The 27,796-nt window shown below is 40.8% G+C and overlaps 2 protein-coding genes and 13 non-coding genes across 17 annotated transcripts; 6 read left to right on the top strand and 9 right to left on the bottom strand.

Moving 5' to 3' along the window:
• Positions 1-416: 416 nt before the first annotated feature.
• Positions 417-27,796, bottom strand: esco2 (establishment of sister chromatid cohesion N-acetyltransferase 2). 3 transcript variants are annotated; one of them, XM_035617747.2, is made up of 16 exons: positions 27,556-27,796; positions 26,327-26,368; positions 6,046-6,109; positions 5,336-5,457; positions 4,907-5,228; positions 4,507-4,819; positions 4,324-4,430; positions 4,069-4,171; positions 3,749-3,836; positions 3,565-3,613; positions 3,013-3,154; positions 2,741-2,872; positions 2,547-2,636; positions 2,200-2,343; positions 1,926-2,110; positions 417-1,057 (listed from the first exon to the last, which is right to left on the bottom strand). In XM_035617747.2, exons 3-16 carry the CDS (start codon positions 6,093-6,095, stop codon positions 925-927), a joined length of 1,980 nt encoding a protein of 659 aa, XP_035473640.2. In that variant the 5' UTR covers positions 6,096-6,109; positions 26,327-26,368; positions 27,556-27,796; the 3' UTR covers positions 417-924. The 3 variants fall into 3 exon arrangements, with proteins under 3 accessions (XP_035473640.2, XP_047184588.1, XP_035473638.2); XM_047328632.1 differs by lacking the exons at positions 26,327-26,368; positions 27,556-27,796 and adding an exon at positions 17,799-17,838; XM_035617745.2 differs by lacking the exons at positions 26,327-26,368; positions 27,556-27,796 and adding an exon at positions 7,052-7,201.
• ccdc25 (coiled-coil domain containing 25) lies at positions 7,808-11,116 on the top strand. Its single transcript, XM_035617749.2, has 9 exons — positions 7,808-7,989; positions 8,158-8,205; positions 8,349-8,388; positions 8,928-8,979; positions 9,114-9,189; positions 9,438-9,541; positions 9,629-9,831; positions 10,066-10,111; positions 10,271-11,116. Exons 1-9 carry the CDS (start codon positions 7,965-7,967, stop codon positions 10,298-10,300), a joined length of 624 nt encoding a protein of 207 aa, XP_035473642.1. The 5' UTR covers positions 7,808-7,964; the 3' UTR covers positions 10,301-11,116.
• trnaa-agc lies at positions 11,532-11,604 on the bottom strand. The gene has a single exon. It is a non-coding gene; the product is annotated as a tRNA-Ala (tRNA).
• On the bottom strand, positions 12,245-12,317 carry trnaa-agc. Its single transcript has one exon. It is a non-coding gene; the product is annotated as a tRNA-Ala (tRNA).
• trnak-cuu lies at positions 14,074-14,146 on the top strand. The gene has a single exon. It is a non-coding gene; the product is annotated as a tRNA-Lys (tRNA).
• Positions 14,676-14,748, top strand: trnak-cuu. Its single transcript has one exon. It is a non-coding gene; the product is annotated as a tRNA-Lys (tRNA).
• Positions 15,540-15,613, bottom strand: trnan-guu. The gene has a single exon. It is a non-coding gene; the product is annotated as a tRNA-Asn (tRNA).
• trnan-guu lies at positions 16,110-16,183 on the top strand. Its single transcript has one exon. It is a non-coding gene; the product is annotated as a tRNA-Asn (tRNA).
• Positions 16,952-17,024, bottom strand: trnaa-agc. The gene has a single exon. It is a non-coding gene; the product is annotated as a tRNA-Ala (tRNA).
• trnay-gua lies at positions 17,265-17,351 on the bottom strand. The gene is given in 2 exon segments: positions 17,265-17,300; positions 17,315-17,351. It is a non-coding gene; the product is annotated as a tRNA-Tyr (tRNA).
• On the bottom strand, positions 20,030-20,116 carry trnay-gua. The gene is given in 2 exon segments: positions 20,030-20,065; positions 20,080-20,116. It is a non-coding gene; the product is annotated as a tRNA-Tyr (tRNA).
• trnay-gua lies at positions 20,748-20,834 on the bottom strand. Its single transcript is given in 2 exon segments — positions 20,748-20,783; positions 20,798-20,834. It is a non-coding gene; the product is annotated as a tRNA-Tyr (tRNA).
• trnaa-agc lies at positions 21,947-22,019 on the top strand. Its single transcript has one exon. It is a non-coding gene; the product is annotated as a tRNA-Ala (tRNA).
• trnay-gua lies at positions 22,656-22,742 on the bottom strand. Its single transcript is given in 2 exon segments — positions 22,656-22,691; positions 22,706-22,742. It is a non-coding gene; the product is annotated as a tRNA-Tyr (tRNA).
• trnaa-agc lies at positions 23,534-23,606 on the top strand. Its single transcript has one exon. It is a non-coding gene; the product is annotated as a tRNA-Ala (tRNA).

Raw genomic sequence — 27,796 nt, 5'->3', positions numbered from 1 at the left:
TTCTCGATTAATCAATTAGTTGTTTGCTCCATAAAATGGTGAAAAATGCCAATTATGTTTCCCAAATCAAGATGTTTTGTCTACAAACCAAAAATATTTAGTTTACGTCATTGGAGCAAATAAAAAAAACATTTTGAAGAATTGACTCTCATAAAAACTACTTGAACCTATTATCAAACTTGTTGGTGATTGATTTAGTAATCGATTACTAATCTATCTACTGTTTCAGCTCTAATTTCAAGCATGTTAGCGGACCTTGAGTGGAGATTTTTTATCAGGCACAATTTCAAAGTTAAATTAATATTCCAGAGAAGGCAGAAGATGTAATCAAAATGTCAGTGCAGTACAGCCCTAATCTATGTTACGTGAACTGTTAGCATATGATCTTTGAAAGATTTTCAAGAAACAAGTCCAGGTTCATAAAACAAAAGGCAACATGTTTATTAAACCTATTTACAAAGCAGAATGCCCCTGAACAACGATCGTGTTTCTGCCTTTCAACAGCGCCTGTAAACATTTTCCTTCCAAAGTGTCCAGAAAACCTCGAGGTGGTACCAACTTGACAAAAAAAAATAAAAACTCTGAACGTTTGAGGAACGTTATGGAACAAGTTATGTGGGTAGATTCAGAAATGGAAAAATATTGAAATGTACCTTATTAAGAAAAAATATAAACATCTGAAAACACTGCCAATATACACACAACTTTCAACAGTAAATTAAGCAGCGCCGAGTATAAATACTGAGTGACAACAGGCGTATTAACATGAAAACACTGAGCCTACTTCACCCTGAAACATTATACAACTGTAGGTTTGAACACAAACCGAAGTTTGTCCTGGTCGACATGGAAACCTGAACAGTTCCTGCTTCACACGTGAAAAAAAACTACAATTCACAACAGCCTGAGGATTCTTTTCAAACCTCACGCGACGAAGTTGTAGACGAGAAACGTCGGCGTGTTGCAGTACTTGGTCGCGAACACTTTGCCGTCGGGCGTCGGGTCAGAGAAGGCGATTTCCTCCTTGGTGAGGTGACTGCCGTACATGAAGGTGCTCCTAAGAACATTTGAAAATAGTTTTTTGAGATAGAAAACTGGCTGTAACCATCAACATGCTGGAAAACATCACTGACTGTTTTTACTCTTGATAGGAATCAGTAATGTGTGATTATCCCGTCTCATACACAGTGGTCATGGTGCGTTCACACAGAACGCAGAGCTAATTGTCGCGCCGTGTTACTCGCAAGTTTGGCCGCAGGATCAATTATGTTTACAGTAAACAACTCACTCTAAATATTAGTCCGTTCGCTTTTGGACGTGGATGTCAGTGGCTTTGGGAGAATGCCAATTGGCCTTTGCGACTTTGAGTTTAGATATTTCAACCGGAGGGAATTTCACGCCTTCGTGCTATTCACGCCGGCCGTCTTTGCAGAGTTCATCACACGAAACATTTGCTTCGCGTTTGGAGCTAATTTGAGTAAATCACAGAATCAGAAGTAATCTCTGTCCATATGAACGACCGTATCGCCTGACAGGCATGTGCATGCCAGTGTAAAAAGGAGGCAGATTCTCTACGCTGCAGTCGGTTGCTTAGCTGCAGAAAATACCAATAACAAGAAACCCTGATGGTGAAAACAAAAGGCAGGGATTTTTTTTTCCTTTTCTTAGAGCGACAACAAATGTTTACAACGTTTTTGCCTTCGCCGCTGGTAGTCGAGTCATGACCGATAATAATCAGGGAGCGAATGCGAGTGACTGCTTCAGAGTTTCAAAACATCTGTTTCAGGGCCTCAAAAACTCTGGAGTAGTAAACAACAGCGATGAGTTTTAAAACTAAAGCGTAGTAGTGTGGTTGTGTAGCCTAAGCTGTGAACGGAGAGAAAATGCCAATTTGTCCAAAGAAACACAGTGAGCTGGTGACGTACCTGACGGTGTCCAGCATGCGGGTGGCGACGTGCTGCCGCCGGGCCAGGCTGAAGACCCAGATCCGACTGATCCCGCACAGAGCTTGTTCTGGGACGGTGGAGCAGCACCAGGCCCGGTGTCGCTCCATGAAGTCGTCCCTGGTCATGTCCTTCTGTTGGTCCGGCTGCTCGAGGACTCTGTACGCCTGGACGGGACAAAAGAAACACATCAGTATCATAAAAAAAACACCCGGAACAAGCACAAGTTTCTGGGCGTATGTTTTTTCCGCCGGACCTGTCGAATGGGCTCGGCCACCAGACACCCCACCACCATCCGCTCGGTGTTGATGAACAGGTAGGTCTTGGCCTGCGTGGGTCGGCTCAGCGTCACCTGCTGGAAACCGAGCTCGCTGTCCGCTACGCGACGCACGTCCTCCGCCTGACGCCAAACACACGAACAGGAAAACCGACATTGAAGAACAAGTTGGTACACTTGGTAGAACAAAACATATCCAGTGATACTTTAATTGTCTGTGCGGTTGATTTTCTTAAACTCTTTTTGCTGATGAATAGTGACGACATACTCTACGACACACACACAATGAGAAAACTCGAAGGCGCCTTCGGCATTCAGACACTCACCTTCTTGATGGCGTATTTGGGATCATCCGGCATGACCAGGAGAATCTTTCCATCCCAGAACTCGGACACCACCCGCTCCTTCTTCCAGCCCTGGAAACGCAGAGAAACACACAAACTATTTAGCATCTTGTGGTTTCATGAATTCATGCACTTCTGGCTGTTTAATGTCTCTACTAGAGTTCGGGGAGATTTACCACAAATTTTATGGAGTCGATGAAGCGCTGGTGAAACTGGGTGTGTTGGAAATGGTCCTCCGGGTTGTCGGCGCTGTACACCATCCCACATGAGCTGCAGGTTATTGCCCCAAACTGCTTCTGACCCGCATCCTAACGGGAAAAACAGGAAAGGTGCCATTTAACAATAATTAAAAACAAATCTGCTGTGATATAAAAAAACTGCTGAATATCTAAAATATCTGCCACATCCTCACAGAATGTGTTCAAGTTAGGTAACAAAATATACATACGATAATGAGCTGGTCATCATCCTGCTTCTCTTTCCTCCTCCGAGTGCTTCGCTCTTTAGCTGCAGAAGCCGTCTGCAGTGCTGTTATCGTACCAGAGGGGGTGCTGCAGGACACCGGGGGCTGCAGAGCCGCTTTCTTTGACCTACAGGATGGAAAGAAAAAGTGTTATAATACAAAGAACATGGTACAGAAGGACATCAACTTGACATTAGTGATAGACGTATCTAGTATAGTAGAAGTCCTTTTCCCATTGTTATCGATTCAAGCAAATCTGTCTCACCAGACTGTGAAATTTAAAATGCACAGAATTTCTGCTAAAATCAGATGCAACATTCGGGACACCAAGGATAAGAAATGGATTATATATATATATATATATATATATATATATATATATATATTCTATATTATAAAGATAATCCCAGATCCTGACTTTCCAGATCAATAGCTAACAAACAAAACGTTGTCATAACACAAGCGATTATGCACGAGGCTAAAAATGGCAACATCAGAACTGATTTGTATCAAAGCCGTGACAAATAACAGCCTCACCTCTTGGAGGCGGAGCCAAAGATGGGATACACTGCTGCTGCTGATGATTCTGGGGAGATGACAAAATGAAACACATTTTAAAATAAGTAGTCACATTCTGAGCACCTTCAGGTGTCTCTTAGGTTGGTGTGGGCTGGTCCGATGTGCGATCAGCTTTAAGTGTATTGTTGTACTGTGTGGATACCTCTGGGCGGACTGGAGGCAGCGCCGATGGGACTGATATCACTTAGTTCAAAGACGGGTTCAGAGGCGCCGTCCGGAGGAGCATCATCCTGAAAAAAGTTCAATGTTATGAGAAAATGCGGCAGAAATTCTGAAAAAAAAACTAGTAAAACATCCTCAATATTCAACCATAAATGTCTGGTAATGATGAATGACTACAGATGAAGTTATGGCGATGGTAAAGTGAAATAAGATTATTACGTTTTTTAAGATATTGAGAACGTGCATAAAAAACCAGTGCAACAATGTATATTAATATGTGGGTAGAAACTTCTGCTGCACCTGAGTTTTGGCGATAGATGCACTACTTGGTGTCGGGGTCCTGGTCAACACGATCTTCAGATCATTGGTAATCCCATATTTCTCTGTCAAGAATTTTGGTGAGCTGAGGGAAGATGATGAGGATGATTATTAACCAACTGAAAAAAATATGCATTTTCCCTCACACGAAAAGTTTATTCACCTTTTTTTAAAGGCAGAAATACAACAAATATACACATATGTAAACAGCTGAACTTTATATTAGTAAAGCTGCACCTCAGTGTCTGTGGAGTTTCAGAGTCCATCCAGTCCGTCGGATCAAATTTCGCCCTCTGCTTGGTGCTCGGCTGGTTCTCTTCTGTGTTGACCGGCTTGACAGCGGTCTGCAGGAAACAACAGGGGTTTTTTTTTAAATAGCATAAATTTTATATTAACATCAATCACAATGGTTCTACTCACTTTTTCAGGGTGTTTTTGTTGCGGGTTGGTCGCCGCCGCAGGCTGCTGCTGCGTTGTTCTCTCGCTCTTCGTCTGTGGCGGGGCGACTCTGTTCTTCCCCTGGACCGACGCCGGCCTGGCGGAGGACTTGGGTGCAGATTTCTTGTACATGGACGTGGGTTTCTTCCCCGTGCCGAAGAAGGCGGCGCCGACGAAGATCTTCGGTTTGGGCTTCAGGCTGCTGAAGGTGATGGCGATCGCCCTTTTGGAATCGGCTTGTTTGGCGTTGCCGGTGGCAGCTGCGGTCGTTGCAGACGCTGGTTTAGCGGCGACACTGTTGAATTAAACAAGGCGACAATAATGGGAGTATTCAAACACATTCGATGCCCAAAAAGTAGTTAGAGATCTACAGCAAACAAACCTGCTGTTAACTTCTGAAAGCTTGATCGTCTTCGTAGACGCCACGTAGCTTTTGACACCCGTCTTTGCCACATTACCAGATCCTGCAGGAACCTTCCTCGGCTTGTTGTTGCCTCCCTTTACATTGTTCTTCTTCCGCTTCTTCTGTTCCGGCTTCTTTGCCTGGGCGGGAGGCGACGGAAGAGGTGGAAGAGAAGGCAGAGACTCCTTCACCGCCTTCCTCTCGAGCGGAGTGAGGTAGACGTTCTTGTGCTTGCCGTAGAAGGAGCTCGTGACAATTGTGGGTTTGACGGGAGTCTTGCGTGGCGATTTGGCCGGCGAGACTAGAAAGGGAAGCAAATAAATAGAAAGTATGGATGTGGGGGGAATTGTAATTTACTCTATATCTCTGTAACATTAGAGATGATTTCCAATCATTAGTCCACCCTACCTGCTGGTCTACGTGGGGATTTCTGTGGCGAGGGACAGTTCTCCTTGTCCAGACGCCCCGGTGGCTTCTTCCTCGGGGATCTCCTCTTCACAGGGGACGTCTCCTCCGTCACCCCCGGATGACTGGCGTTTTGAGGAAACACAAGATAAAAATACAGTGCCTCACTAATCACATATAAATTTCCATCTGGTTTTACCGGGAAAAAAACAACTCTCCCTAGATGCTGAAACTGGATCTTTATGGTAACGTTATAAAACTAACAAAAATGCAGCACAGACAACGGAACTGTTAAATAAGAGTCTAACTTTGGTAAACTTTTGACCTAAATCAATTAGACCTGCAACAATTAATCAATAACTAAATTAATCAAACTATTTTGATAAATCAATAAATAGGTTCAAGTAGTTCTAATGAAAAAAAAAAAATCAAAATTCTGATTTCAGCTTCTTAAATGTGAATATTTTCTGGTTTCTTTGCTCCTCTTGGAGAATAAACTGAATATCTTTGATGTGTGAACAAAACAAAACATAATTTGGGGAAACACAATCGACATTTTTCACCATTTTAAGGACCAAACCACTAATCGATTAATCGAGAAAATAATCGATAGTTGCAGCCCTAAAATCAATAACAATATAAGTATTACATACAAGCTTTCAGTACTTGAAAGTACAGTAAATTAAAAAAAATGCTTTAACCCGGTGTCCCACCTGTCAGAGTTCAGAGAGGAGAGCTTCCTCTTCCTGGTAGTAGTGGGCATCTTTTTCTTTTTACCTGCAAACAAAAGAACATTATCAGGTATCATGGGTTTGACTTAACAACGTTACACAACTTTCAGCAGTTCACTATTCTTTTTTTAAAAGATACAAGCAGTTTCCAGCTAAGATAAAGGTTTGTCCTCCAACGTGACACAACTTACTGCAAAAACGTGGGACGTACTTCTGCCAGTATATACATTAACTTATTGGATCTTAAATTGAAATTACAATATATCACTCAATACCAATCATGGGGCTTGTTGTCAGGATAACTGGCTTAAAAAAAGAATGGAAGATCCAAAAATAAAAGTATAAATAATCAGTTTTCCTCCAGGTGACATCTTTGACAATGTTAGTGTTTGATATATTTAACCATAACGCGTTGGCAGCAGTTGCAGCTGCCGTAAAGCAGAGCTGCACATCTCCCTGTTGAAGGTGTCAAAGGTCACAGTTGTGAAATGCAGCTTTTAAATCATTTGTGTGCGTTTGGCGCCAAATTAACAGATTTTTTTTCTGATGTTGTTTGGCTTTAATGTCTCGTGTGTGCAGACCAACCTCGGTAATCCACAACCCCCCTCACACAGGTCAATGACGGATCAGGATACTCTCAATTTATATGTTATGTCTGAAACCATAACTTAATCTCGTCTCTGTACAAATGTGAACTCACTCGTCGTTGATTACTTTACCGCTTGTTTACGAGAAGCACAGACGGAGAAAAGACAATTGGCGGGACGATCAGTTTATACAAAGGCGACTTTTGCCTCAGACAGAAACGAACCAAGGAATCGACACCGACTAAAAGTATCTTTAACAGAACATGTGCCTGACATTTTTTTCTGTTTTGTCGCTCGTCAATAAAACGCTTTTACACTTCCGGTACTTATAAGTAAATACCACATGTACGAGACGAGTGAGCAACGTATCAAAAACCTCAAACACGTTTCCGTTTTCTTACCGAACACGATTCCGTCGCGTTAGTTAAAAAGATAAATGTTTGGTTAAAGTTGTTGTTTTTGTTGGCGGCGACTCCTCTCTGCTTCTTCTCCTGCCCGCGTTTCTACTTCGTGTTTTGAAACATCCCGCGCCAGCCAGCATCCCGGAAACGGAAACACTCGTAAAAATCCAGTTACCGCAGTAAAGGCCTCCTTTTCTTACCTTCAAAATAAAAGGTAAGAAAAATGTGTGTGTTTCGTAAAATGTACCATTTATCAGACTGGTGCACCTTAATCCTCATTATAGTACTGTAAATCTTTATAGAAACCAAAATGGATGCTTTGAGAAACATGAATAGTTAAATAAATTTACTAAATATTTGGTAGGTAGATAGATAGGCAGATAAATCTATTTTCAATTTATTATATTTATTTAGTTTCCTGTATATCACACATACTGTACAGTATTTCCTTTCTATTACACATTTTCAATTTCTTTAAGCTTTTCTATCCCGTGTGGTTTTGCCTTACTCTTACTTTTGCACTATTTAGAATGTATTTATTGTATATATCACTTATCTTATTTTTTGTATTGTTTTTTTTGTTTTGTACTATTGCACCGTGGGTCCGAGACAAACGTTTTTTTCAATTCCTCTGTCTGTCTGGAACAATATTGCGAGGAATTGACAATAAAGGTGACTTGATTTTAAAATTGAGGATGTTGAAAACATTTTTGGGAATTCCAAACCTTTTATTTTGAAATGCAGAGATGTGTACTTCCGGGGTCAACACGTACATGCGAGAAAAGTGACAGCAGAAACGACCCGTCGCCTCCGGGGCTGATCACAATCGGCTCTGTTCAATCGTAGTTTGGCTTTGACATTTTTCCTTATCTTCGCAAACTGTTCGTCCTTCAGCACCGAGTTCACGTTAAAAATGGTGTTTTACTTCACGAGTGCCGGTGAGTGGAGCCGCGGGGCTAGCAGCGCTGCTAGCATGTAGCCTCTTTAGCTAGCCCAGGCTAACTTTGAAAAACTTGTACATTGAATTTATCCTTTAATATAAATGTATACATGTGGCTTTTTGTCCGCGTCTGTCCAAGCTAACTTCCCATTTCCTCTCCTCCCAGTGGTGCAGCCTCCCCACACGATCTACATGGGAAAGGACAAGTATGAAAGTGAGATTGTTCGCTCTATTACAGATGTTTTTATTCATATCTTTGACTCTGTGATGTCTCTCGATCATTATATAATAGTTATCACGAGTTAGAGATTATGCAAATTTTTAAAGCTTAATCCTCGGGTTGTTTTTTGTGAACAGATGAGGATCTGATCAAGTATGGGTGGCCTGAAGACATCTGGTAGGATTTTCACATTCATGACTTTATCTTAACTTTGTAATATTTCAGTGAGATGTTTGATGCCAAAAAGTGATAAAAAAATACTCAATAAAGTCTGAAGGTCCTGGATCGAGCTGCAGGAGTTAATCGATCGGTAATCGACTACTAAATCAATCTGCAACTATTTTGATAATCGATTAATCGGTTCAGGCAGTTTTTATGGGGGAAGTTCACCTTTTTAAAGTTTCAAAACTGCTGCTTGTGTTATTTTTTTTGTTGATTGCGTGTTTCATGATGAATGTTTTCTTTATCTCAGATTGGAAAAGACATGTCAAACTCAAAATTATAACAAAATCATTACATATGTTTGTATTAAGAATAAACACCCATTCCTCTGGCTTTTTCATTTTAGTCTGGAATATTTTTTTCTATATCACGACTTGCTCTTGGATGAAGACATGTTGTTGTTGTTGTTTTTTTTCCCTTTTAAAATTATATTTTTGTGACTTAACATAAACTGGACAACTGATGCTTCTTCTTTTCTTCCCCCCAATCTCCAGGTTTCATGTGGACAAACTGTCTTCGGCTCACGTCTACCTGAGGTTGCCGAAGGTAAGATGTCGATACAGTGAATGACGGTGAACCTGAAATACTAAGATTTGAAAGGTCCAGGATCCGCTGCCTTCAACGTTGACAATTGCATATTTAAGCCAGCTTGTTCTTGCTCTGTGTGTTTCTTTCTCCAGGGTCACACCATAGATAATATCCCTCCGGAGGTGCTGATAGACTGTGCACAGCTGGTGAAAAACAACAGCATCCAAGGTAAAAGACCTGCTTCCTGATGATGTCAGTCACAAGCACTGAGTCTGAGAACAAGCTTATTGTTTAGCCGATCTAACCTAATGAAACCTCCATCGGGCTATTTATTAAAATGAAGTGTTCCCATTAAAATCCCCCTGAGTAATCATCCCGTCAAAGACATTCCTGCTGTTTTTAAATCTGAACGTGACACGAGTGCCCTGGGTTGAGTGTCAGAATGAATCAAAGCTAACGGAGTTGTGTTCTGTCAGGCTGCAAGATGAACAACATCAACGTGGTTTACACACCGTGGGCCAACCTGAAGAAAACCGGAGACATGGACGTAGGACAGATCGGATTCTTTCGTCAGAAAGAGGTCAGTCAACCACAACGACACTCAACCCGACGATAAAAACGTTGAGTCATGTAAACGACAGCCGTGGTGGGTTTTTTTTTTCTTCAGGTGAAGATCGTGGCGGTGGAGAAGAAGGTCAACGAGATCGTGAACCGCTTGGAGAAAACAAAAGACGAACGCTACCCCGACCTGGCGGCGGAGAGGGAGTCGCGAGACCGAGAGGAGAGGAACGAAAAGAAAGCTCAGATCCAAGAACACAGGAAGAGAGAGAAGGACGAGCAGAAGAAGAGAAAAGAGGTGGAGGAACTCAGGTACAATCGGCAGCTGGTCGGAGTGAGACGGCACAGGCCGGAGTGTTTAGTATTTATCTGCTCTAACTTTCCCTTTGTTAAATCCTTAATTGTCAGTTTCAAGTTGTTGTTTTAGTCAAGTCAGAAACTCTGGCTGCTCAAGTTTTCGTGGCAAGATATAAAATTCAGCTCTGAACAAAGCAATCAAGCCTGAACAGAATCTGATTTAGTTTGTTTGTTTGTTTTCATCTCCAGGAACTATTCATCACTGATGAAGGATGAAAATATGACGACTAATGAGGTGAGGATGTCGACCAACCAAGAGAAATCCAACGACACATTCACATCAAACATCAAGATGCATTTTTATTTATTTCCTATGTAACATAATATGTAAAAAAAAATCTCAATATATTTATGTAACGATGCGAGTCCTGTGCTGCTGCTTGTCGTTTTGCAGGACGGCAACGATTCGGATGACTTCATGTAAGACGTGAGCGTGAGGTAGCAAGCAGACAAGGAGACTCCCCCCCGCACCACTCAGATCTGCCGTCAGGACGCTCCCTCGCTGCTTTTGCTTGCACTGACATTTGGGGAGGGGGGGGGACGGCAGCGCCGGGAGTTATCCCACCACCAGACTGGTTCAAACGCTGCTTCCAAACCAAACCAAGCCGGCCGAGCTCTTCATCACAGAGTAACACTGCAGAGGAAGAACGTAAGATGACAGGAACAATGAGGGTCATTTTGGGGTGAATCGCTCAAAACAGCCGATCAGTGTTTGACTGAATCATATTGATATGTGATGTCACCGGTGTCTTTATGGCTGTTTCAACAACCCTGCAAACCTGACGACTACTTAACCATCTGCTCACTTTTTTTCATGTCATCATGTCTCTACCTTTCAAGATTTTCTTTTTTTTTGATACAAGCAATGTATGAATTAAACTCACATTTACTAATTGGTGCTGCTTGTACTTATGTTGACAAGCCTTTATATTCTGTTTGTAAAGCAACAAAACCTTTTCTTTTTTGAAAAATCTTTCATGCACAAATTTCCGGCTGCCTCTGACATATCCTAAATCTCAAAGTGACATTTTTACGTTATTCATTTTTGTTCAATTAAGTTTCCAAAATCCAAGGTGAGTGAGTTTTTCTGATAAGACACAAAGGCAGATAATTCCTGTGAGAAAGCAACCGTGAGAAGTTTGACTTTTTTCCTTGACAGTCTATCACATGAAAAAACAATAGTTGCCGATTTATTTCCTGCCAGTTGACTGATCAATTAAAAATATGTTTATAACATCCATTTTGTGCACACAAGATATTGATTTGTCCGAACCAGGTTGTGGGGGGCTCTGTAGGTGTTTTCACAATAAAAAAAAAAACTACTTTTAAATATTTAATTGAAAGTCTAGTGCAAAGCAATACCACTACTATCACGTGAGAACTGTTTTGTTAAGTCCTGCAGACAGCAGGACGACTGCATGCTCCAAAATGATCCCACAGTTGAATCAACGACTCTTAAAGACAGTTTCAATAATAAAAAAAAGAAAGTTATTAACTTCATGAAGGAGAATTTACTGCTGGATTGTTTCATGTTTTCAAGCTACGTTACAATGTGACTACCAGTGACTACCACAATGGCAACATGTAGCCTTGACCCAGCTGTGATGGTTGGTGTCTGATGAGTTGGTTGCCGTTTCCATGTATAAATAAAGATTTGGAGGATGCGGGCATCGATCCCGCTACCTCTCGCATGCTAAGCGAGCGCTCTACCATTTGAGCTAATCCCCCGATGTTCAAATGAAATGGTGACGTAATAGATGACTCATAAACATAACGACTTTTCATAGTTGTTGTTTTTTTTCTAGTGTGGCAGAAGGTACTTCGCCGCACAATTAAAATGCATGTTAAAAAAGGGGACTATTGTTTCCTTGTGCTCAAACTATATATTTTATTTTATATATACATTTGACCTCCTTGTGTTCCTCATAACCAAGTCTCTCTTATAGTGCACTGTATCGTATATATAATATACTGTCGTTGCATTTGCACTATATCATATCTCAAAATGAATGCACTTATTCCAAGTATAGTTTCTTGATGACGTCATAGGATAACTCTGACTTGCTGCCTCTGATGATATCACTGTCACTTTGAGACTTGTCTTGCACTACTACTTCAATCAAATAACTAATGGGTAATTTAAAATATGGATTTTCATTTGCAGATATTATTCATGAAATTCGGATTTAAACAATTGCACCCCACCAGTAGACAAGAAAACAAATGCTGATAATATTAGCCTGACAGTTCATCCGTTAGAAGCTTCCTTGTATTTGATAGGCTGTATAAGTATCTTTCTGTATTATTATGTTGTGTTTTGGGAATGTGTCTGTTGTTTTTTGTGGGAATAAAAAAACAAAAAAAAATTTGGAGGATGCGGGCATCGATCCCGCTACCTCTCGCATGCTAAGCGAGCGCTCTACCATTTGAGCTAATCCCCCACGATGTGCACCATTTGAGCCTCTGGAGATTATAGCACTGCTAATATCAACGCCAGACAGCGTTCACAACTTGTGTTTTAAAAAGCCGTCAGTCTAATCACACAAAACAATATACATATACACATATATATATATATATATATATATATATATATATATATATATATATATATATATATATTACTGCGCATGCGCAATGACAGAGCCGTCTTACCTTAAAGCTGCAGTTTATTCCTCCTGTTGAAACCATGCGCAGGATGAAAAAACCCAGAGTGAAACCTGAAGTTCCCTCGGTGAGTACAAATCCTGTTTCGTAGTACAGACCTCAGAGGGAAGAATTTCAAACTCAGATGGTTTTTATCATGACTTGTAAAACAAGAACATCATTACCCCATCAACATTAAAAACATTTACCTTCCTAAGGAAGTGATACACTTCTTACAGAGTGCATCAGAATTTGCATCAAATTTCAGATCCTTGTCAATTCCAAGCTATTTATATTACAAATTCCATGCCAAATCCTTTGATGACAGAGACATCCTAAATATAAAGCACAACACCTCACAGACACGGAAGTAAGTAATATCAATATAATGATGTATATAGTATTACACTGCAAAAAGCTTGTTTATAATAAAAACTCATATTCTGTTCCATTCAGGAATTAATTTAAAACCCTAATTGACTTAATATTCATATTTGAAATAAGCAAACCAGTGTCTTGAAGATTAAATCTAATGAAATGTGGAATCCAAGGTGATTACTTTAATGCAAGGTGCGGTTGCGTCCTCCGCTTCGGCTGTTCCACAATGGGGGAACAAGCTCCCCATTGACACCATGACAGCAGAAACTGTTCTAAACTTTCCGTCGCAGACTGAACACTCACCTGTTCAGACTGCACCTTAGTCCTTGAATCAGTAATAGAGGAGGAAAGAAAAGAAAAAGAATGCCCAGCCCCTGCATCACCACCACGTGTGGCTAGTGTGTGCCTCTTCACACTGTCCACCCCAGCATTGAATTCCAGCGTCTTCTTTGGGGGACATGAACATCCCAGTGTCCAGCCTGCTCTGGTGTCTGGCAGCAAACTGCACTGCTTGTCAAAGTTCAGCAGGTTCTGCCACAGAGCAACAATGTTGCTGACCTAAGCAGAGAGAGAGACAGCACAATAGCACATGAGAAGACAAACACATGTGAAAGCGTGAACATGTGTGACAGGGCACAGAGGAAAAGTAGTAAGACAACAGGAAAAGCCTGAACAGCATTGTGAAGGTCTGCTCCACAATAATCGAAGTCCAACAGAGCCAAAACGAAAGCCAAACAATTTATTGACCAACACGTCCACGTCGTTTGTACACAATTCACATTAATGCCCTCAGACCAGCACATTACAGCACCACTCAGGAAAAAAAAGAAATTGCTTTGAATTTGAAATGTTCTTGACCTGCTGGTTGGAGAGGGCCAGGGCGGGCCGATTGCTCAGCTCCATCAGAAAGGAGGCAGCAGCCAAGGAGAGAGCAGCCGGAGAAGAGGCAGGAGTGGGGCAGGAGTTAGCAGGCTGGGTGGGAGCAGCCAAATGAACCCCCTAGAGGGGTATGACGTCCACCCCCCAGTCTCTCAAAATCCTGTGGGAAACACTGCACAACCACTGAGAGAAAGAGAAAGGGAGAAAGAAGGAAGTTCTCCAACAAAAAAAATGATTTCTGTAACCAATTGCTCTACAAATACTATATCGTCCTATGATTTGTGAGTTAGCATAGCCCGGCTAGCTCAGTCGGTAGAGCATGAGACTCTTAATCTCAGGGTCGTGGGTTCGAGCCCCACGTTGGGCGCATGCCTTTTCATCAGTGTGGTGACGGGCATGAGGCTCTGAATTTCTGGGTGCAATTCTTTCCTCTGGTTCTGTGGAGACACATTATTTGGGGTCCAGGGTCAATCTTGGAAAATCATGATGGAATCAGAAAGGCTGTATTTTTTGCCTTTTCCTGAACCTCAATGGAAATCATCATCACGTCAAGGAAACGTGTAAAGGTGGATTCATAGGACTTAGAAAAAGCCAACAGTGAGAGCAAAGACAATCCAACTCTAATTGCACCGACGGCGGATATTAGTGACGTGTAAAAGGACAAATCTCAGAAAATTGACTACATAAAGCGCAGCTTGTAGGCTACTTCGCCCCGTACGTTCTTAGCGCTTTGGCTAAACCATTAGGCTAAACATGGACAACAAGGTGAAAAAACAATTATACATTACCAAGGTTGTAATTGAAATTAAAACAATAATAAATGCTATATTTTACTCCATTACAAACCAACTGCTGTGCAAAAACTAGTCTATTCTGTAATTTTTTAATATAGCGTAGCCCGGCTAGCTCAGTCGGTAGAGCATGAGACTCTTAATCTCAGGGTCGTGGGTTCGAGCCCCACGTTGGGCGCTAACCTTTTCATCTGGGTGGTGTCAGGCATGAGACTCTGAATTTCTGGCCAGGTTCGAGCTCCACCTTGGGTGAGGAACTTTTTAATAGACAGGGGGAGATCACTTGTTCAACATTAGCCTTTGCTAAAAAAGTTAAGTAAAAAAAACACGCTCACAAAGATGGTATCCAATTTGATCTCATATTCACCAGAAACTGCTCCACCAATGAGCTCTCTCTCATCACTCTCCATGTGTCTAACCACTTCTTCATATCTTACTCTCTCCCCCTCGCTCAAATTGCCAACCCTTCGTCTTCCACTCATACGGTTAGAAGACTGCCTCCCTATCTGCTGCTAAAAGATCTTTCTTTGAATCTAAAATTCAGTCTTCTTTCTCCAACCCCTTAGAAACTGTTTTCCATCTTCTTCACCCTCCCCGATCCCCCCACCCACCCCACAAAGCTCGCCACAAATCAGAGGAAAAATGTTGTGAAATCGGGGCTTGCAAATTGGCACTTGATTGATATGAGTAAAATATCAACACTGCAATCAAAGTGACTCGCCAAGGCCTCGTAAACGTCTGTCAGATATCTAGCAGGCTAAAATCTGTACTAGATTGGCAACTATTTTGATAATTGTTTAGAGCACTCATGACGGCAAAGATATATTAAAGAAAATAACCAGCTGATAAATCCATAATGAAAATAACTTCATTGCAGTTGGATACTAAACAGTTTTAAAAAGCTCCAACTCAACCAACAACAAAAACGGTATATTCCTGCTGTTATTAATAATAAAACCAAAAGGCTCTCGTCCCTGGGTGGGCTCGAACCACCAACCTTTCGGTTAACAGCCGAACGCGCTAACCGATTGCGCCACAGAGACAGGAATGACACACACAGCAGAGCTGTGAATTATATAGTTGAGCTGCTCCGTTGTCACGAGGACAGATGGTGTGGGGGAGGGGTGGTTCCCAGTCTGCTCAGCTCAGGCAGTAACACATGAGCTCGCACAATAACATTCTGTGGTGTTGACTGCAGGGGGGGTGGGGAGAAAGGGGCCAGGCTGAAAAGGTTGAAAAACTTGTCCAATCTTTATGAGACGATGGTGGGCTGACACACTGAAACACAACGATTTGAAGGATATGGGGTCTTTACTTTTGTCTAGTCTTGTGACCCTGGGTTCACTCATGCCTCGGACACTACACAATTTTCAAAGTCGGAAGATCGCTATGCTGTTCATTCTACAAGACGTGTGGTCTTGTAATCTTGAGGCTTTCAGTCGTTTCAGGCTGGGGACCACCCCTCCCCCCACATTGTGCCTTTACGACTGCAGAGCAGCTCAACGATCTATCTGAAGGCGTTGCAATCCGTGACACCCTGTCTCTGTGGCGCAATCGGTTAGCGCGTTCGGCTGTTAACCGAAAGGTTGGTGGTTCGAGCCCACCCAGGGACGAGTGCTTTATTTTTGTTATTAGACTTTTTATCCTTAACTTACTTAAGTAATATTTAACCCAGATATTGTCCCCTCTCACTGTTATACAATAATATATTATGTCATTAGTTTATAATTATTCATGCATTAATGTAAAAGCAGGATTTCATCATTTAATGTTGTTGTTGGTTGCTAATACACGTGCAAAAGAGGAACTGTTTGTAACCTTCACGATGGACGTCAAAAAGAAACTAAATATTGCAGAATAATGTTCAAAAGGTCAGAAACAGGAAGTAGTTTGAACGCTCTTGTGTAATGTGGACGGAGATAAATAACTTGACGCTTTAATATGTGGTTCTGCAATAAATAAAGTTGGCTCAAGGTTACACTCATTATTCAATGATTTGTTCGGAAACACGGAAAAGGTAGAGAATATTGTTGAGGAAAGTTGTGTCAATGCACTCACCGCACAGCTCAAACTATGGGAAATGGGCTCCCTTTTATCGTGTCATTGGTGGTTCACTCTAAGCGACTGAGTTCGGGAGTTGAAACTGGAACGCCCCTCCGAGTCGGAATGTCAACTCGAAAGGTCTGAGGAAAATTCACCACCATGACTTCCCAGATCAGGGCTCGGAGTTACGGGGTATAATGGAACGCAGCATTAGAGAGAATAAAGAGAATTTATTTTGATAAAGGCACCACTAAACCACTGGTTACTTCCTCCATATTGTCAGAGTATATAATGGTGTCTCATGTACAGTGTGTTGAATCTGAGGAAAAATAAATTATTGGAGGATGCGGGCATCGATCCCGCTACCTCTCGCATGCTAAGCGAGCGCTCTACCATTTGAGCTAATCCCCCATGATACAGCTTAAAATTACGTCATCAAAGTACTATGTAGGAATGACGGCGACGTGATTTGACGGCTCCGTCAAAAGATGGAAATGGAGCATACTGATTGGCTGTCATAAGATGGACACGGTGAGATATGATTGGACAGACGGAGTCACGTCACCTCTTTTCATCCAATTAGACCATCACACGTGTATATCTTCTAAATTTCATCAGTTGCGATTTTCTAAAAGTGCAAAAACATCTATCTCCTTCGAGCCGGATTTGAACCAGCGACCTAAGGATGTCTGACATCACCACTACAGTCCTCCGCTCTACCAACTGAGCTATCGAAGGGACGAGTAAATGTGTTAGCAATTTACATTGTCACTCGACTTGTTGGACCTCGACACAATGTTTTCTGGTGTGCCTTGGTGTCTTGTTTTGTGCTATTGCGTCGTATGACCACTTGTGGTCATTCAACAGCAGTGGTTGCTAATCCCCCTCTAGGAGACTCCAGGGGTTAAGGTTAAGGCATCATTATATAAGAGAATTTATAGCTTAGGGTTAGGGCAGTGGTTACAAGTGGTTTCAAATTACTTTTTTCTGTCTTTTTCTTTTTTTACTTGCTTGATGTTCAAAAGTATGTAGGGTTTACCGCTCTAATTGCGGCTTTAATGGCACCAGCCAGTTGAATGACACATTTTTGGTGAGAGCACTGAATACATGACTTCCACTAGATAAATGTGGGATTTGAAAGATGATTTGAATCAAATAGGAACATTCTTTAAAAGGATGACTTACCGTCAAAGTTGCTGTCATCTGCTCCAAACACCAGGGTCCGTCCTTAAAATAGAAGAAGAAAAAAAACAACAACATATGAAAAAGAGCCAAGAAACTATTTTACTTTGTCAGGGACTATCTTGAATTTACATTTCCCAATTTTTTAATAAAGAAAATTAATGAGATGTTGTCAGAGTCAATGACAGTTGGGGAGTTGAAAGTTTTTTTCTTTACTCCTGTCGCCATTGACGTGCACGATTCAGTGTAAACAAACTTAATGACAAGGACAACGAATGCCAATGAAAATTTTTTTAGAGGAGTTACTCTTCTGGAAGCAAGAAAAGAAAGAAGAAAAACTAACATCACCCATAGACCTGTGCTTTTTGTCTTTTGAAGCCATCTGACGATAAAAAAAAAAAAAAAATTTGTAAATTAGGTAAATTTTACACATTTGTGCTCAATGTAAAATATGTTATTATGCCATGACAAAACATACAAGTTTATAAAACTTTATAATCAATCATTAATTGATAAAAACCACAAAAAGAAAATTATTTATAGCAGTACGAGGAAAGCTATCTTACTGAACCTCTTAAATAAGAGGGAACCGATTCCGGCGGTTGGGGGATGGGCACAGACAGTATAGGAGCCATTTTCGCCAAGATTTTATCCATCAAATTACAGTGACAGCAAGTAATGACAGTCACTTTTATCTTAATACTGCAAAACTGTAACTGACGCTGATAAAGACTGTAATGGCCACTACAGTTATGAATGAATTGATAAATTAGTGAATTTAAAAATTCATAATTCACAACGTATTTAAAAGTTTTTTAACCCGTTATAGTCGTTTTTTGTGTGTAATACATACGTTCTAGCTAGCTACGTCACTCGCAACCCGATAAAATTAAACAACTTGGCTGACATCTTACCTTTCGATGATATTCAAATGTCTTGTCGTCCAGATTTGAAGAGGTAATCGACAACTTCGAATTTCGAATTTCGAGTGCTTCTGTGACTCCGTAGCGGGGCCACGGTGATTGGGTGTCAGCAGATGGAGAGCGGACACACCGATTGGCTGACGAAAAGATGTGACGTAGTTCAACAGCGGCGAAAGATGGACATAGACCTCAGTGATTTGCTGTCGAAAAAATGGAAATAACGAGCCGAGATTGGACCGCTCCGGAAAGATGGACATAGACGTCAGTGATTGGCTGTTCGAAAAGATGGAAATGCCGAGACGTGATTCGACAGGGTAATACAGACAATCCCTCGTCGGGCACCGCTAACGAAGGGACGAATATATGTGTTAGCAATTTACATTCTTACTCGTCTTGTTGGACCTCGACACAATGTTTTCTGGTGTGCCTTGGTGTCTTGTTTTGTGCTCCTGCGTTGTATGACCCCTTGTGGTCATTCAACAGCAGTGGTTGCTAATCCCCCTCTAGGAGACTCCAGGGGTTAAGGTTAAGGCATCATTATATAAGAGAATTTATAGCTTTCTGACTGAAGTAGCAGTGGTTACAAGTAGTTTCAAATTACTTTTTTGTCTTTTTTTTTTTTTTACTTGCTTGATGTTCAAAAGTATGAAATATGATTTAAATCAAATAGGAACATTTTTTAAAAGGATGACTTACCGTCAAAGTTGCTGTCATCTGCTCCAAACACCAGGGTCCGTCCTTAAAATATAAGAAAAAAACAACAACATATGAAATAGAGCCAAGATAGCTCGGTTCTATTGACTGCCAGTCAGTCGTTTTTCCCTGCGCTATTAATGCTAATGGCTTCAAGGTGTTAGCTTAAAAAGTTACATCCAACATAACATTGTGTCGTTGCAAATGTTAATTTTGACAAATTATTTGGGTTATATTTGTTATACATCACTTTTTTTAATTTACGGAATCATGGGGGATTAGCTCAAATGTTAGAGCGCTCGCTTAGCATGCGAGAGGTAGCGGGATCGATGCCCGCATCCTCCAATGAATTCTTTCTCTTACAACACAAGACACCATTGTATACACTGAAAAAATGGAGCTTAACATCAAAGTCGATTCATTCGTCCACTATGCTAGGAAAAAAAGATAATACGCACGATTCCTGTTGCAACACAAAATTCTGAAATTGCACGAGGAAATCATCAGTATATATATATATATATATATGTATATGTGTGTATATATTTATACAATTAGACCGTCACACGTGTATATCTTCTAAATATCAACGATTTTCTAAAAGTGCAAAATAATATCTCCTTCGAGCCGGATTTGAACCAGCGACCTAAGGATGTCTGACATCACCACTACAGTCCTCCGCTCTACCAACTGAGCTATCGAAGGGAATCCATAAGTTAAGTAGCCATTTATATTATTATTCGTCTTGCTGGACAACGACACAATGTTTTCTGTTATGCCTTGGTGTCTTGTTTTGTGCTCCTGCGGCGCCCCCCTCGTGGTCATTCAACAGCAGTGTTTGCTAATTCCCCTCTAGGAGACTCGAGGGGTGAGGTTAAGGCATTATTATATAAGAGAATTTATAGCTTTCTGACTGAAGTAGCAGTGGTTACAAGTGGTTTCAAATTACTTTTTTCTGACTTTTTTTTTACATGCTTGTTTTTAAAAAGTATGTAGGGTTTACCGCTCAGTGCCCATTGCGGCTTTAATGGCACCAGCCGGTTGAATGACACATTTTTGGTGTGAGAGCACTGAATACATGATCTCCACTAGATAAATGTGGGATTTGAAAGATGATTTGAATCAAATAGGATTTTTTTTTTTAAAGGATGACTTATCGTCAAAGTTACTGTCATACGCTCCAAACAACAGGGTGACCAGGGTCCTTTCTGAAGAAAGGAAAAGAAAAGGACACCAGACACAAGACACCAAGCCAGCGATTTGCTGTCGAAAAGATGGAAATATCGAACCGAGATTGGACAGAGTTGCGATTTTCTAAAAGTGCAGAAAACATTTCTCCTTCGAGCCGGATTTGAACCAGCGACCTAAGGATGTCTGACAACACCACTACAGTCCTCCGCTCTACCAACTGAGCTATCGAAGGGAATGGATTTATACAGAAGCCATTTGCATTTTTATTCGTCTTGTTGGACAACGACACGTTTTCTGGTGTGCCTTAGTGTCTTGTTTTGTGCTCCTGCGGCGCCCTCCTTGTGGTCATTCAACAGCAGTGGTTGCTAATCCCCCTCTAGGAGACTCCAGGGGTTAAGGTTAAGGCATCATTATATAAGAGAATTTATAGCTTTCTGACTGAAAGTAGCATTGGTTACAAGTGGTTTCAAATTACTTTTTTCTGACTTTTTTTTTACATGCTTGTTTTTCAAAAGGAAGTTGGTTTTTACCGCTCAGTGTCCATTGCAGCTTTAATGGCACCAGCCAGTTGAATGACACATTTTTGGTGTGAGAGCACTGAATACATGACTTCCACTAGATAAATGTGGGATTTGAAAGATGATTTAAATCAAATAGGATTTTTTTTTAAAAGGATGACTTACCGTCAAAGTTGTTGTCATCTGCTCCAAACACCAGGGTCCGTCCTTTTTGCTTTGTCAGGGACTATCTTGAATTGACATTTCCCATTTTTTAATAAAGAAAATTAATGAGATGTGGTCAGTCTTTGTGAAAGCACTTTGTGAAGCTACTTCTGAAAGGTGCTATATAAATGAAATGATTATATCATTAATAGTTTTAAAATAGATAGATTAATTAAAACATGAAGGTGATGAACGCTGGTTCGAGGGGCCCCCTATGATTTTTCTCCCAGGGCCCCAACATACTTTAGCATCGCCTCTGGATGTGGTATTAAGACCTGAACTAATGGTTAACACAATCAGCACCATGAACCAACTCAAGTTAGCTCGGTACCATTGACTGCCAGTCACTCGTTTACACTATTAAACTACATGACACACACAATCTACCGACGGTAAAAAACAACTTCTGCGTTTCAATGTGTTTCTCCGTGCGCTATTAATGCTAATGACGTCAAGGTGTTAGCTTAAAAAGCTATGTGCACAGAATTCCTCTCAACAGATATACGTCCAAAAAACCACGATATAACATCCAACATAACATTGTGTCGTTGCAAATGTTGATTTTGACAAATTATCCGGGTTATATTTGATTTAAATCACGTTTTTGTATATCTGGAATTATGGGGGATTAGCTCAAATGGTAGAGCGCTCGCTTAGCATGCGAGAGGTAGCGGGATCGATGCCCGCATCCTCCAACGAATTCTTTCTCTTACAACACAAGACACTATTGTATACACTGAAAAAATGGAGCTTAACATCAAAGTCGACTCATTCGTCCGCTATGCTAGGAAAAAAGATAATATGCACGATTCCTTTTGCAACACAAAATTCAGGAATTGCACGAGGAAATCCTCAGTATATATATATATATATATATATATATGTGTATATATATGTATATACACATGTATATACGTGTGTATACATGTATATTTGCAAGTTTGTATGTTAAGATGTTCATATTTTAAATTTTACGCTACTTTGATATTTATATTTTCAATCTGAAATTGTGTCAATTGAGGACTAGCAATAATGTGAATATTTTAAAAAAAGAATCACAATCTCAGTTCGCTTCTGCAGCTGCGCTGGATTTGTGGAGAGCGGACACACCGATTGGCTGGTGAAAGGATGGAACTGACGCGACGTGATTTGACGGCTCCGTCAAAGAAGGAAATGGAGCTTACGGATTGGCTGCTAAAAGATGGACACGGTGAGACTTGATTGGACAGACGGAGTCACGTCGACTCTTTTCGTCCAATTAGACCGTCACATGTATATATATTCTAAATTTCACCAGTCTTGATTTTCTAAAAAGTGCAAAAGAATACATCTCCTTCGAGCCGGATTTGAACCAGCGACCTAAGGATGTCTGACGTCACCACTACAGTCCTCCGCTCTACCAACTGAGCTATCGAAGGGAGTGGATGTGTCTGGAAGCCATTTGCAATTTTATACCTCTTGTTGGATAACGACACAATGTTTTCTGTTGTGCCTTGGTGTCTTGTTTTGTGCTCCTGCGGTGCCCCCCTCGTGGTCATTCAACAGCAGTGGTTGCTAATCCCTCTCTAGGAGACTCCAGGGGTTAAGGTTAAGGCATTATTATATAAGAGAATTTATAGCTTTCTGACTTAAGTAGCAGTGGTTACATGTGGTTTCAAATGACTTTTTTCTGTCTTTTTTTTACATGCTTGATTTTCAAAAGTATCGAGGGTTTACCGCTCAGTGTCCATTGCGGCTTTAAAGGCACCAGACAGTTGAATGACACATTTTTGGTGTGAGAGCACTGAATACATGACTTCCACTAGATAAATGTGGGATTTGGAAGACGATTTAAATCAAATAGGAAAAATTTTTAAAAGGATGACTTACCGTCAAAGTTGCTGTCAACTGCTCCAAACGACTCAAGTTAGCTCGGTTCCATTGACTGCCAGTCAGTCGTTTACACTATTAAACTACACGACACACACAATCTACCGACGGTAACAACCAACTTCTGCGTTTCAATGTGTTTCTCCCTGCGCTATTAATGCTAATGGCGTCAAGGTGTTAGCTTAAAAAGTTTCGTGCGCAGAATTCCTCTCAACAGATATACGTCCAAAAAACCACGATATATCATCCAACATAACTTTGTGTCGTTGCAAATGTTAATTTTGACAAATTATCCGGATTTTATTTGATATTCGTTACGTTTTTGAATTTACGGAATCATGGGGGATTAGCTCAAATGGTAGAGCGCTCGCTTAGCATGCGAGAGGTAGCGGGATCGATGCCCGCATCCTCCAACGAATTCTTTCTCTTACAACACAAGACACCATTGTATACACTGAAAAAAATGCAGCTTAACATCTAAGTCGACTCATTCGTCCCCTATGCTAGGAAAAAAAGATAATGCGCACAATTCCTGTTGCAACACAAAATTCAGAAATTGCACGAGGAATCATCAGTATATGTGTGTATATATATATATATACATATGTATATACATGTGTATACATGTATATTTACAAGTGTGTATGTAAATATACTCATATCTTTTATTTTACGCTACTTTGATATATATATTTTCAATCTGAAATTGTGTCAATTGGGGACTAGCAATACTGTGAATATTTTAAAAAAAAGAATCACAATCTCGGTTCGCTTCTGCAGCAGCGCTGGATTTGTGGAAAGCGAACACACCGATTGGCTGGTGAAAAGATGGAACTGACGAGACGTGATTTGACGGCTCCGTCAAAGAAGGAAATGGAGCTTCTATCTTAAGGAAACGAGTGCCAACGGCCTGAATTTCCAGCAGTACCTTCTGGAAGGCCTTGAGAGATTGAACCAGGACCATCATGCCGCATCTCTGGCAGTCAAGCCTCCTGCTTTGCTGAGCTCCTCGGGGGACCTTGTTCACTGTGTCATAAGCTGTCACTCTCCTTACATTACCTTGTTCACATGCTTCCTAGCCAAATCAAGGTTTGGCGTTAAATTGGCCCCATGAGACCCACCGAACCACGGTTTCGTAAACTGATGAGAAGAAAAAGTAACGTAAGGTGGAGCCTTTTAAAATTAAGATATTCAAATATATTACAAATATAAGTATCAGTATCAGTGCCTCCGCATTACTTACCGATGCCAAAGTCAAGGCGGGCTTACGCACTGTCAGACCAGGTGTTGAAGAGGAAGATCCTGACATTGGTGCCGTTGAGAGTCTTGGTTGTGGTGTCACTGAGGGAGAGGCAGGTACCGAGCTGGAGGGCTACAGGTTCCAAGAAATGAACATGAAATTTAACTATACAGAATACAACACACACCAACACATCATAATGTTTTGTATGACATCTGATACCTTCTTTGTATGGAAGCCACAGCTGCATGTCTGTTTCCCTCCAAACAGAGACATTTGTCCCCTCCGCTGCATCGGGGATTTCTCAATCTGTAATACTGTTTGACAGTGAGCTGAGCTGCAGGATTATGGCATGGCTTTAAGTTTAATTATTGTACACATATCACTTTCTTCAAGTATACCTTCAGATACAGATCATGCCACTTTTTCTGATGTGGTGCCGGCCTGTTTCCTGCATCAGAGGGCCAGACCCCAAAAGCAGCGAACCGTCGCAGGCGGGACATCCACTCCTCATCACCCATAGACCTGTGCTTTTTGTCTTTTGAAGCCATCTGACGATAAAAAAAAATATTTTTTTTGTAAATTAGATAAATTTTACACATTTGTGCTCAATGTAAAATATGTTATTATGCCATGACAAAACATACAAGTTTATAAAACTTTATAATCAATCATTAATTGATAAAAACCACAAAAAGAAAATTATTTATAGCAGTACGAGGAAAGCTATCTTACTGAACCTCTTAAATAAGAGGGAACCGATTCCGGCGGTTGGGGGATGGGCACAGACAGTATAGGAGCCATTTTCGCCAAGATTTTATCTATCAAATTACAGTGACAGCAAGTAATGACAGTCACTTTTATCTTAATACTGCAAAACTGTAACTGACGCTGATAAAGACTCTAATGGCCACTACAGTTTTGAATGAATTGATAAATTAGTGAATTTAAAAATTCGTAATTCACAACGTATTTCAACGTTTTTTAACCCCTGTTATAGTTGTTTTTTGTGTGTAATATATACGTTCTAGCTAGCTATGTCACTCGCAACCCGATAAAATGAAACATCTTACCTTTCGATGATATTAAAGTGTTGTGTCGTCCGGATTTGAAGAGGTAATCGACAACTTCAAATTTCGAATTTCGAGTGCTTCTGTGACTCCGTAGCGGGGCCACGGTGATTGGGTGTCAGAAGATGGAGAGCGGACACACCGATTGGCTGACGAAAAGATGTGACGTAGTTCAACAGCGGCGAAAGATGGACATAGCCCTCAGCGATTTGCTGTCGAAAAAATGGAAATAACGAGCCGAGATTGGACCGCTCCGGAAAGATGGACATAGACGTCAGTGATTGGCTGTCGAAAAGATGGAAATGCCGAGAAGTGATTCGACAGGGTTATACAGACTATCACTCGTAGGGCACCGCTATCGAAGGGACGAGTATGTGTGTTAGCAATTTACATTCTTACTCGTCTTGTTGGACCTCGACACAATGTTTTCTGGTGTGCCTTGGTGTCTTGTTTTGTGCTCCTGCGTTGTATGACCCCTTGTGGTCATTCAACAGCAGTGGTTGCTAATCCCCCTCTAGGAGACTCCAGGGGTTAAGGTTAAGGCATCATTATATAAGAGAATTTATAGCTTTCTGACTGAAGTAGCAGTGGTTACAAGTGGTTTCAAATTACTTTTTTCTAACTTTTTTTTTTTTTACTTGCTTGATGTTCAAAAGTATTTAGGGTTTACCGCTCAGTGTCCATTGCGGCTTTAATGGCACAAGCCAGTTGAATGACACAATTTTGGTGTGAGAGCGCTGAATACATGACTTCCACTAGATAAATGTGGGATTTGAAAGATGATTTAAATCAAATAGGAACATTTTTTAAAAGAATGACTTACCGTCAAAGTTGCTGTCATCTGCTCCAAACACCAGGGTCCGTCCTTAAAATATAAGAAAAAAAACAACAACATATGAAAAAGAGCCAAGAAACTGTTTTGCTTTGTCAGGGACTATCTTGAATTTACATTTCCCATTTTTTAATAAAGAAAATTAATGAGATGTCGTCAGAGGCAATGACAGTAGGTCTGTCGCAAGTGACGTGCACGATTCAGTGTAAACAAACTTAATGACAAGGACAACGAATGCCACTCAAAAAAAATTTAGAGGAGTTACTCTTCTGGAAGCGAGAAAAGAAAGAAGAAAAAAGAGGACGAGGTGAAAAAAAAGCAAGAAAGTGGTAAATTGAACAGATAATAATGATTAAATATAACTATAATATAGTCTAGACTTAACTGCGGAGTCTTCATTACACTGTAAAGGTACAAACCTCAGTAGCCATAGTGCAGGCTCCAGCACGCAAGTTTCCTCATCTGTATTGGAACTATATTAAATTACATTGTCCCTGAAAATATTAAACAATGAATAGTCTGTGCCTTCTTTTAAGTCACTTTTATAAACCCATTTCTATAGACTTGCTTTTATGTGATGTTGTCTTTTTATATCTTCCTTCTTTCTTTTTTTTTTAACAGATATGTGACCTGGAAACCGTATTATTGTTGGAATGCTGATCTTAATTGTCTGTGATTTGTATGTCTTTGTGAAAGCACTTTGTGAAGCTACTTCTGAAAGGTGCTATATAAATAAAATTATTATATCATTAATAGTTTTTAAATAGATAGATTAATTAAAACATGAAGGTGATGAACGCTGGTTCGAGGGGCCCCCTATGATTTTCTGCCCAGGGCCCCAACATACTTTAGCATCGCCTCTGGATGTGGTATTAAAACCTGAACTAGTGGTTAACACGATCAGCGCCATGAACCGACTCAAGTTAGCTCGGTTCCATTGACTGCCAGTCACTCGTTTACACTATTAAACTACACGACACACACAAACTACCGACGGTAACAACCAACTTCTGCGTTTCAATGTGTTTCTCCATGCGCAATTAATGCTAATGGCGTCGAGGTGTTAGCTTAAAATGCTACCTGCGCAGAATTCCTCTCAACAGATATGCGTCCAAAAAACCACGATATAACATCCAACATAACATTATGTGTCGTTGCAAATGTTGATTTTGACAAATTATCCGGGTTGTATTTGACATTCGTCACGTTTTTGTATTTACCGTGAAGACGGAGTCGACGTCAGCTCGATGAAACCTCCCGCTTCCGCTGGGGGCGCTGCTGTGCTGTGACTCGGTCTCGGACGGTGCCACCTGTTGTTGCGAATCAAATAAATAAAAATAACGCTTCGTAAAGAAAAGAAAAAAGTCTTTGACGAGCTGAAAACGATCCGATAGTTTAGTTGGTAGATACGTTAGATCTTTTTTTGTCGAAGCCAGGCGACGTTTCGACAAAGTAAAAGTG

Source organism: Scophthalmus maximus, chromosome 18 (genome assembly GCF_022379125.1).
Source record: "Scophthalmus maximus strain ysfricsl-2021 chromosome 18, ASM2237912v1, whole genome shotgun sequence".
NCBI lineage: Eukaryota > Metazoa > Chordata > Actinopteri > Pleuronectiformes > Scophthalmidae > Scophthalmus > Scophthalmus maximus.
Note: the sequence above shows the minus strand (reverse complement) of the source record. Positions and strands in the feature narration are given on the sequence as shown.

Coding starts and splice junctions, on each gene's coding strand:
- ccdc25 (XM_035617749.2), top strand. CDS start 7,965: ATGGTGTTTTACTTCACGAGTGCCG. Junction 7,990..8,157: donor GTTTTACTTCACGAGTGCCG/GTGAGTGGAGCC, acceptor CTCTCCTCCCAG/TGGTGCAGCCTCCCCACACG. Junction 9,832..10,065: donor AAAGAGGTGGAGGAACTCAG/GTACAATCGGCA, acceptor TTTCATCTCCAG/GAACTATTCATCACTGATGA.
- esco2 (XM_035617747.2), bottom strand. CDS start 6,095: ATGCCCACTACTACCAGGAAGAGGAAGCTCTCCTCTCTGAACTCTGAC. Junction 5,458..6,045: donor TCCTCTCTGAACTCTGACAG/GTGGGACACCGG, acceptor TCAAAACGCCAG/TCATCCGGGGGTGACGGAGG. Junction 2,344..2,546: donor CCAAATACGCCATCAAGAAG/GTGAGTGTCTGA, acceptor GTTTGGCGTCAG/GCGGAGGACGTGCGTCGCGT.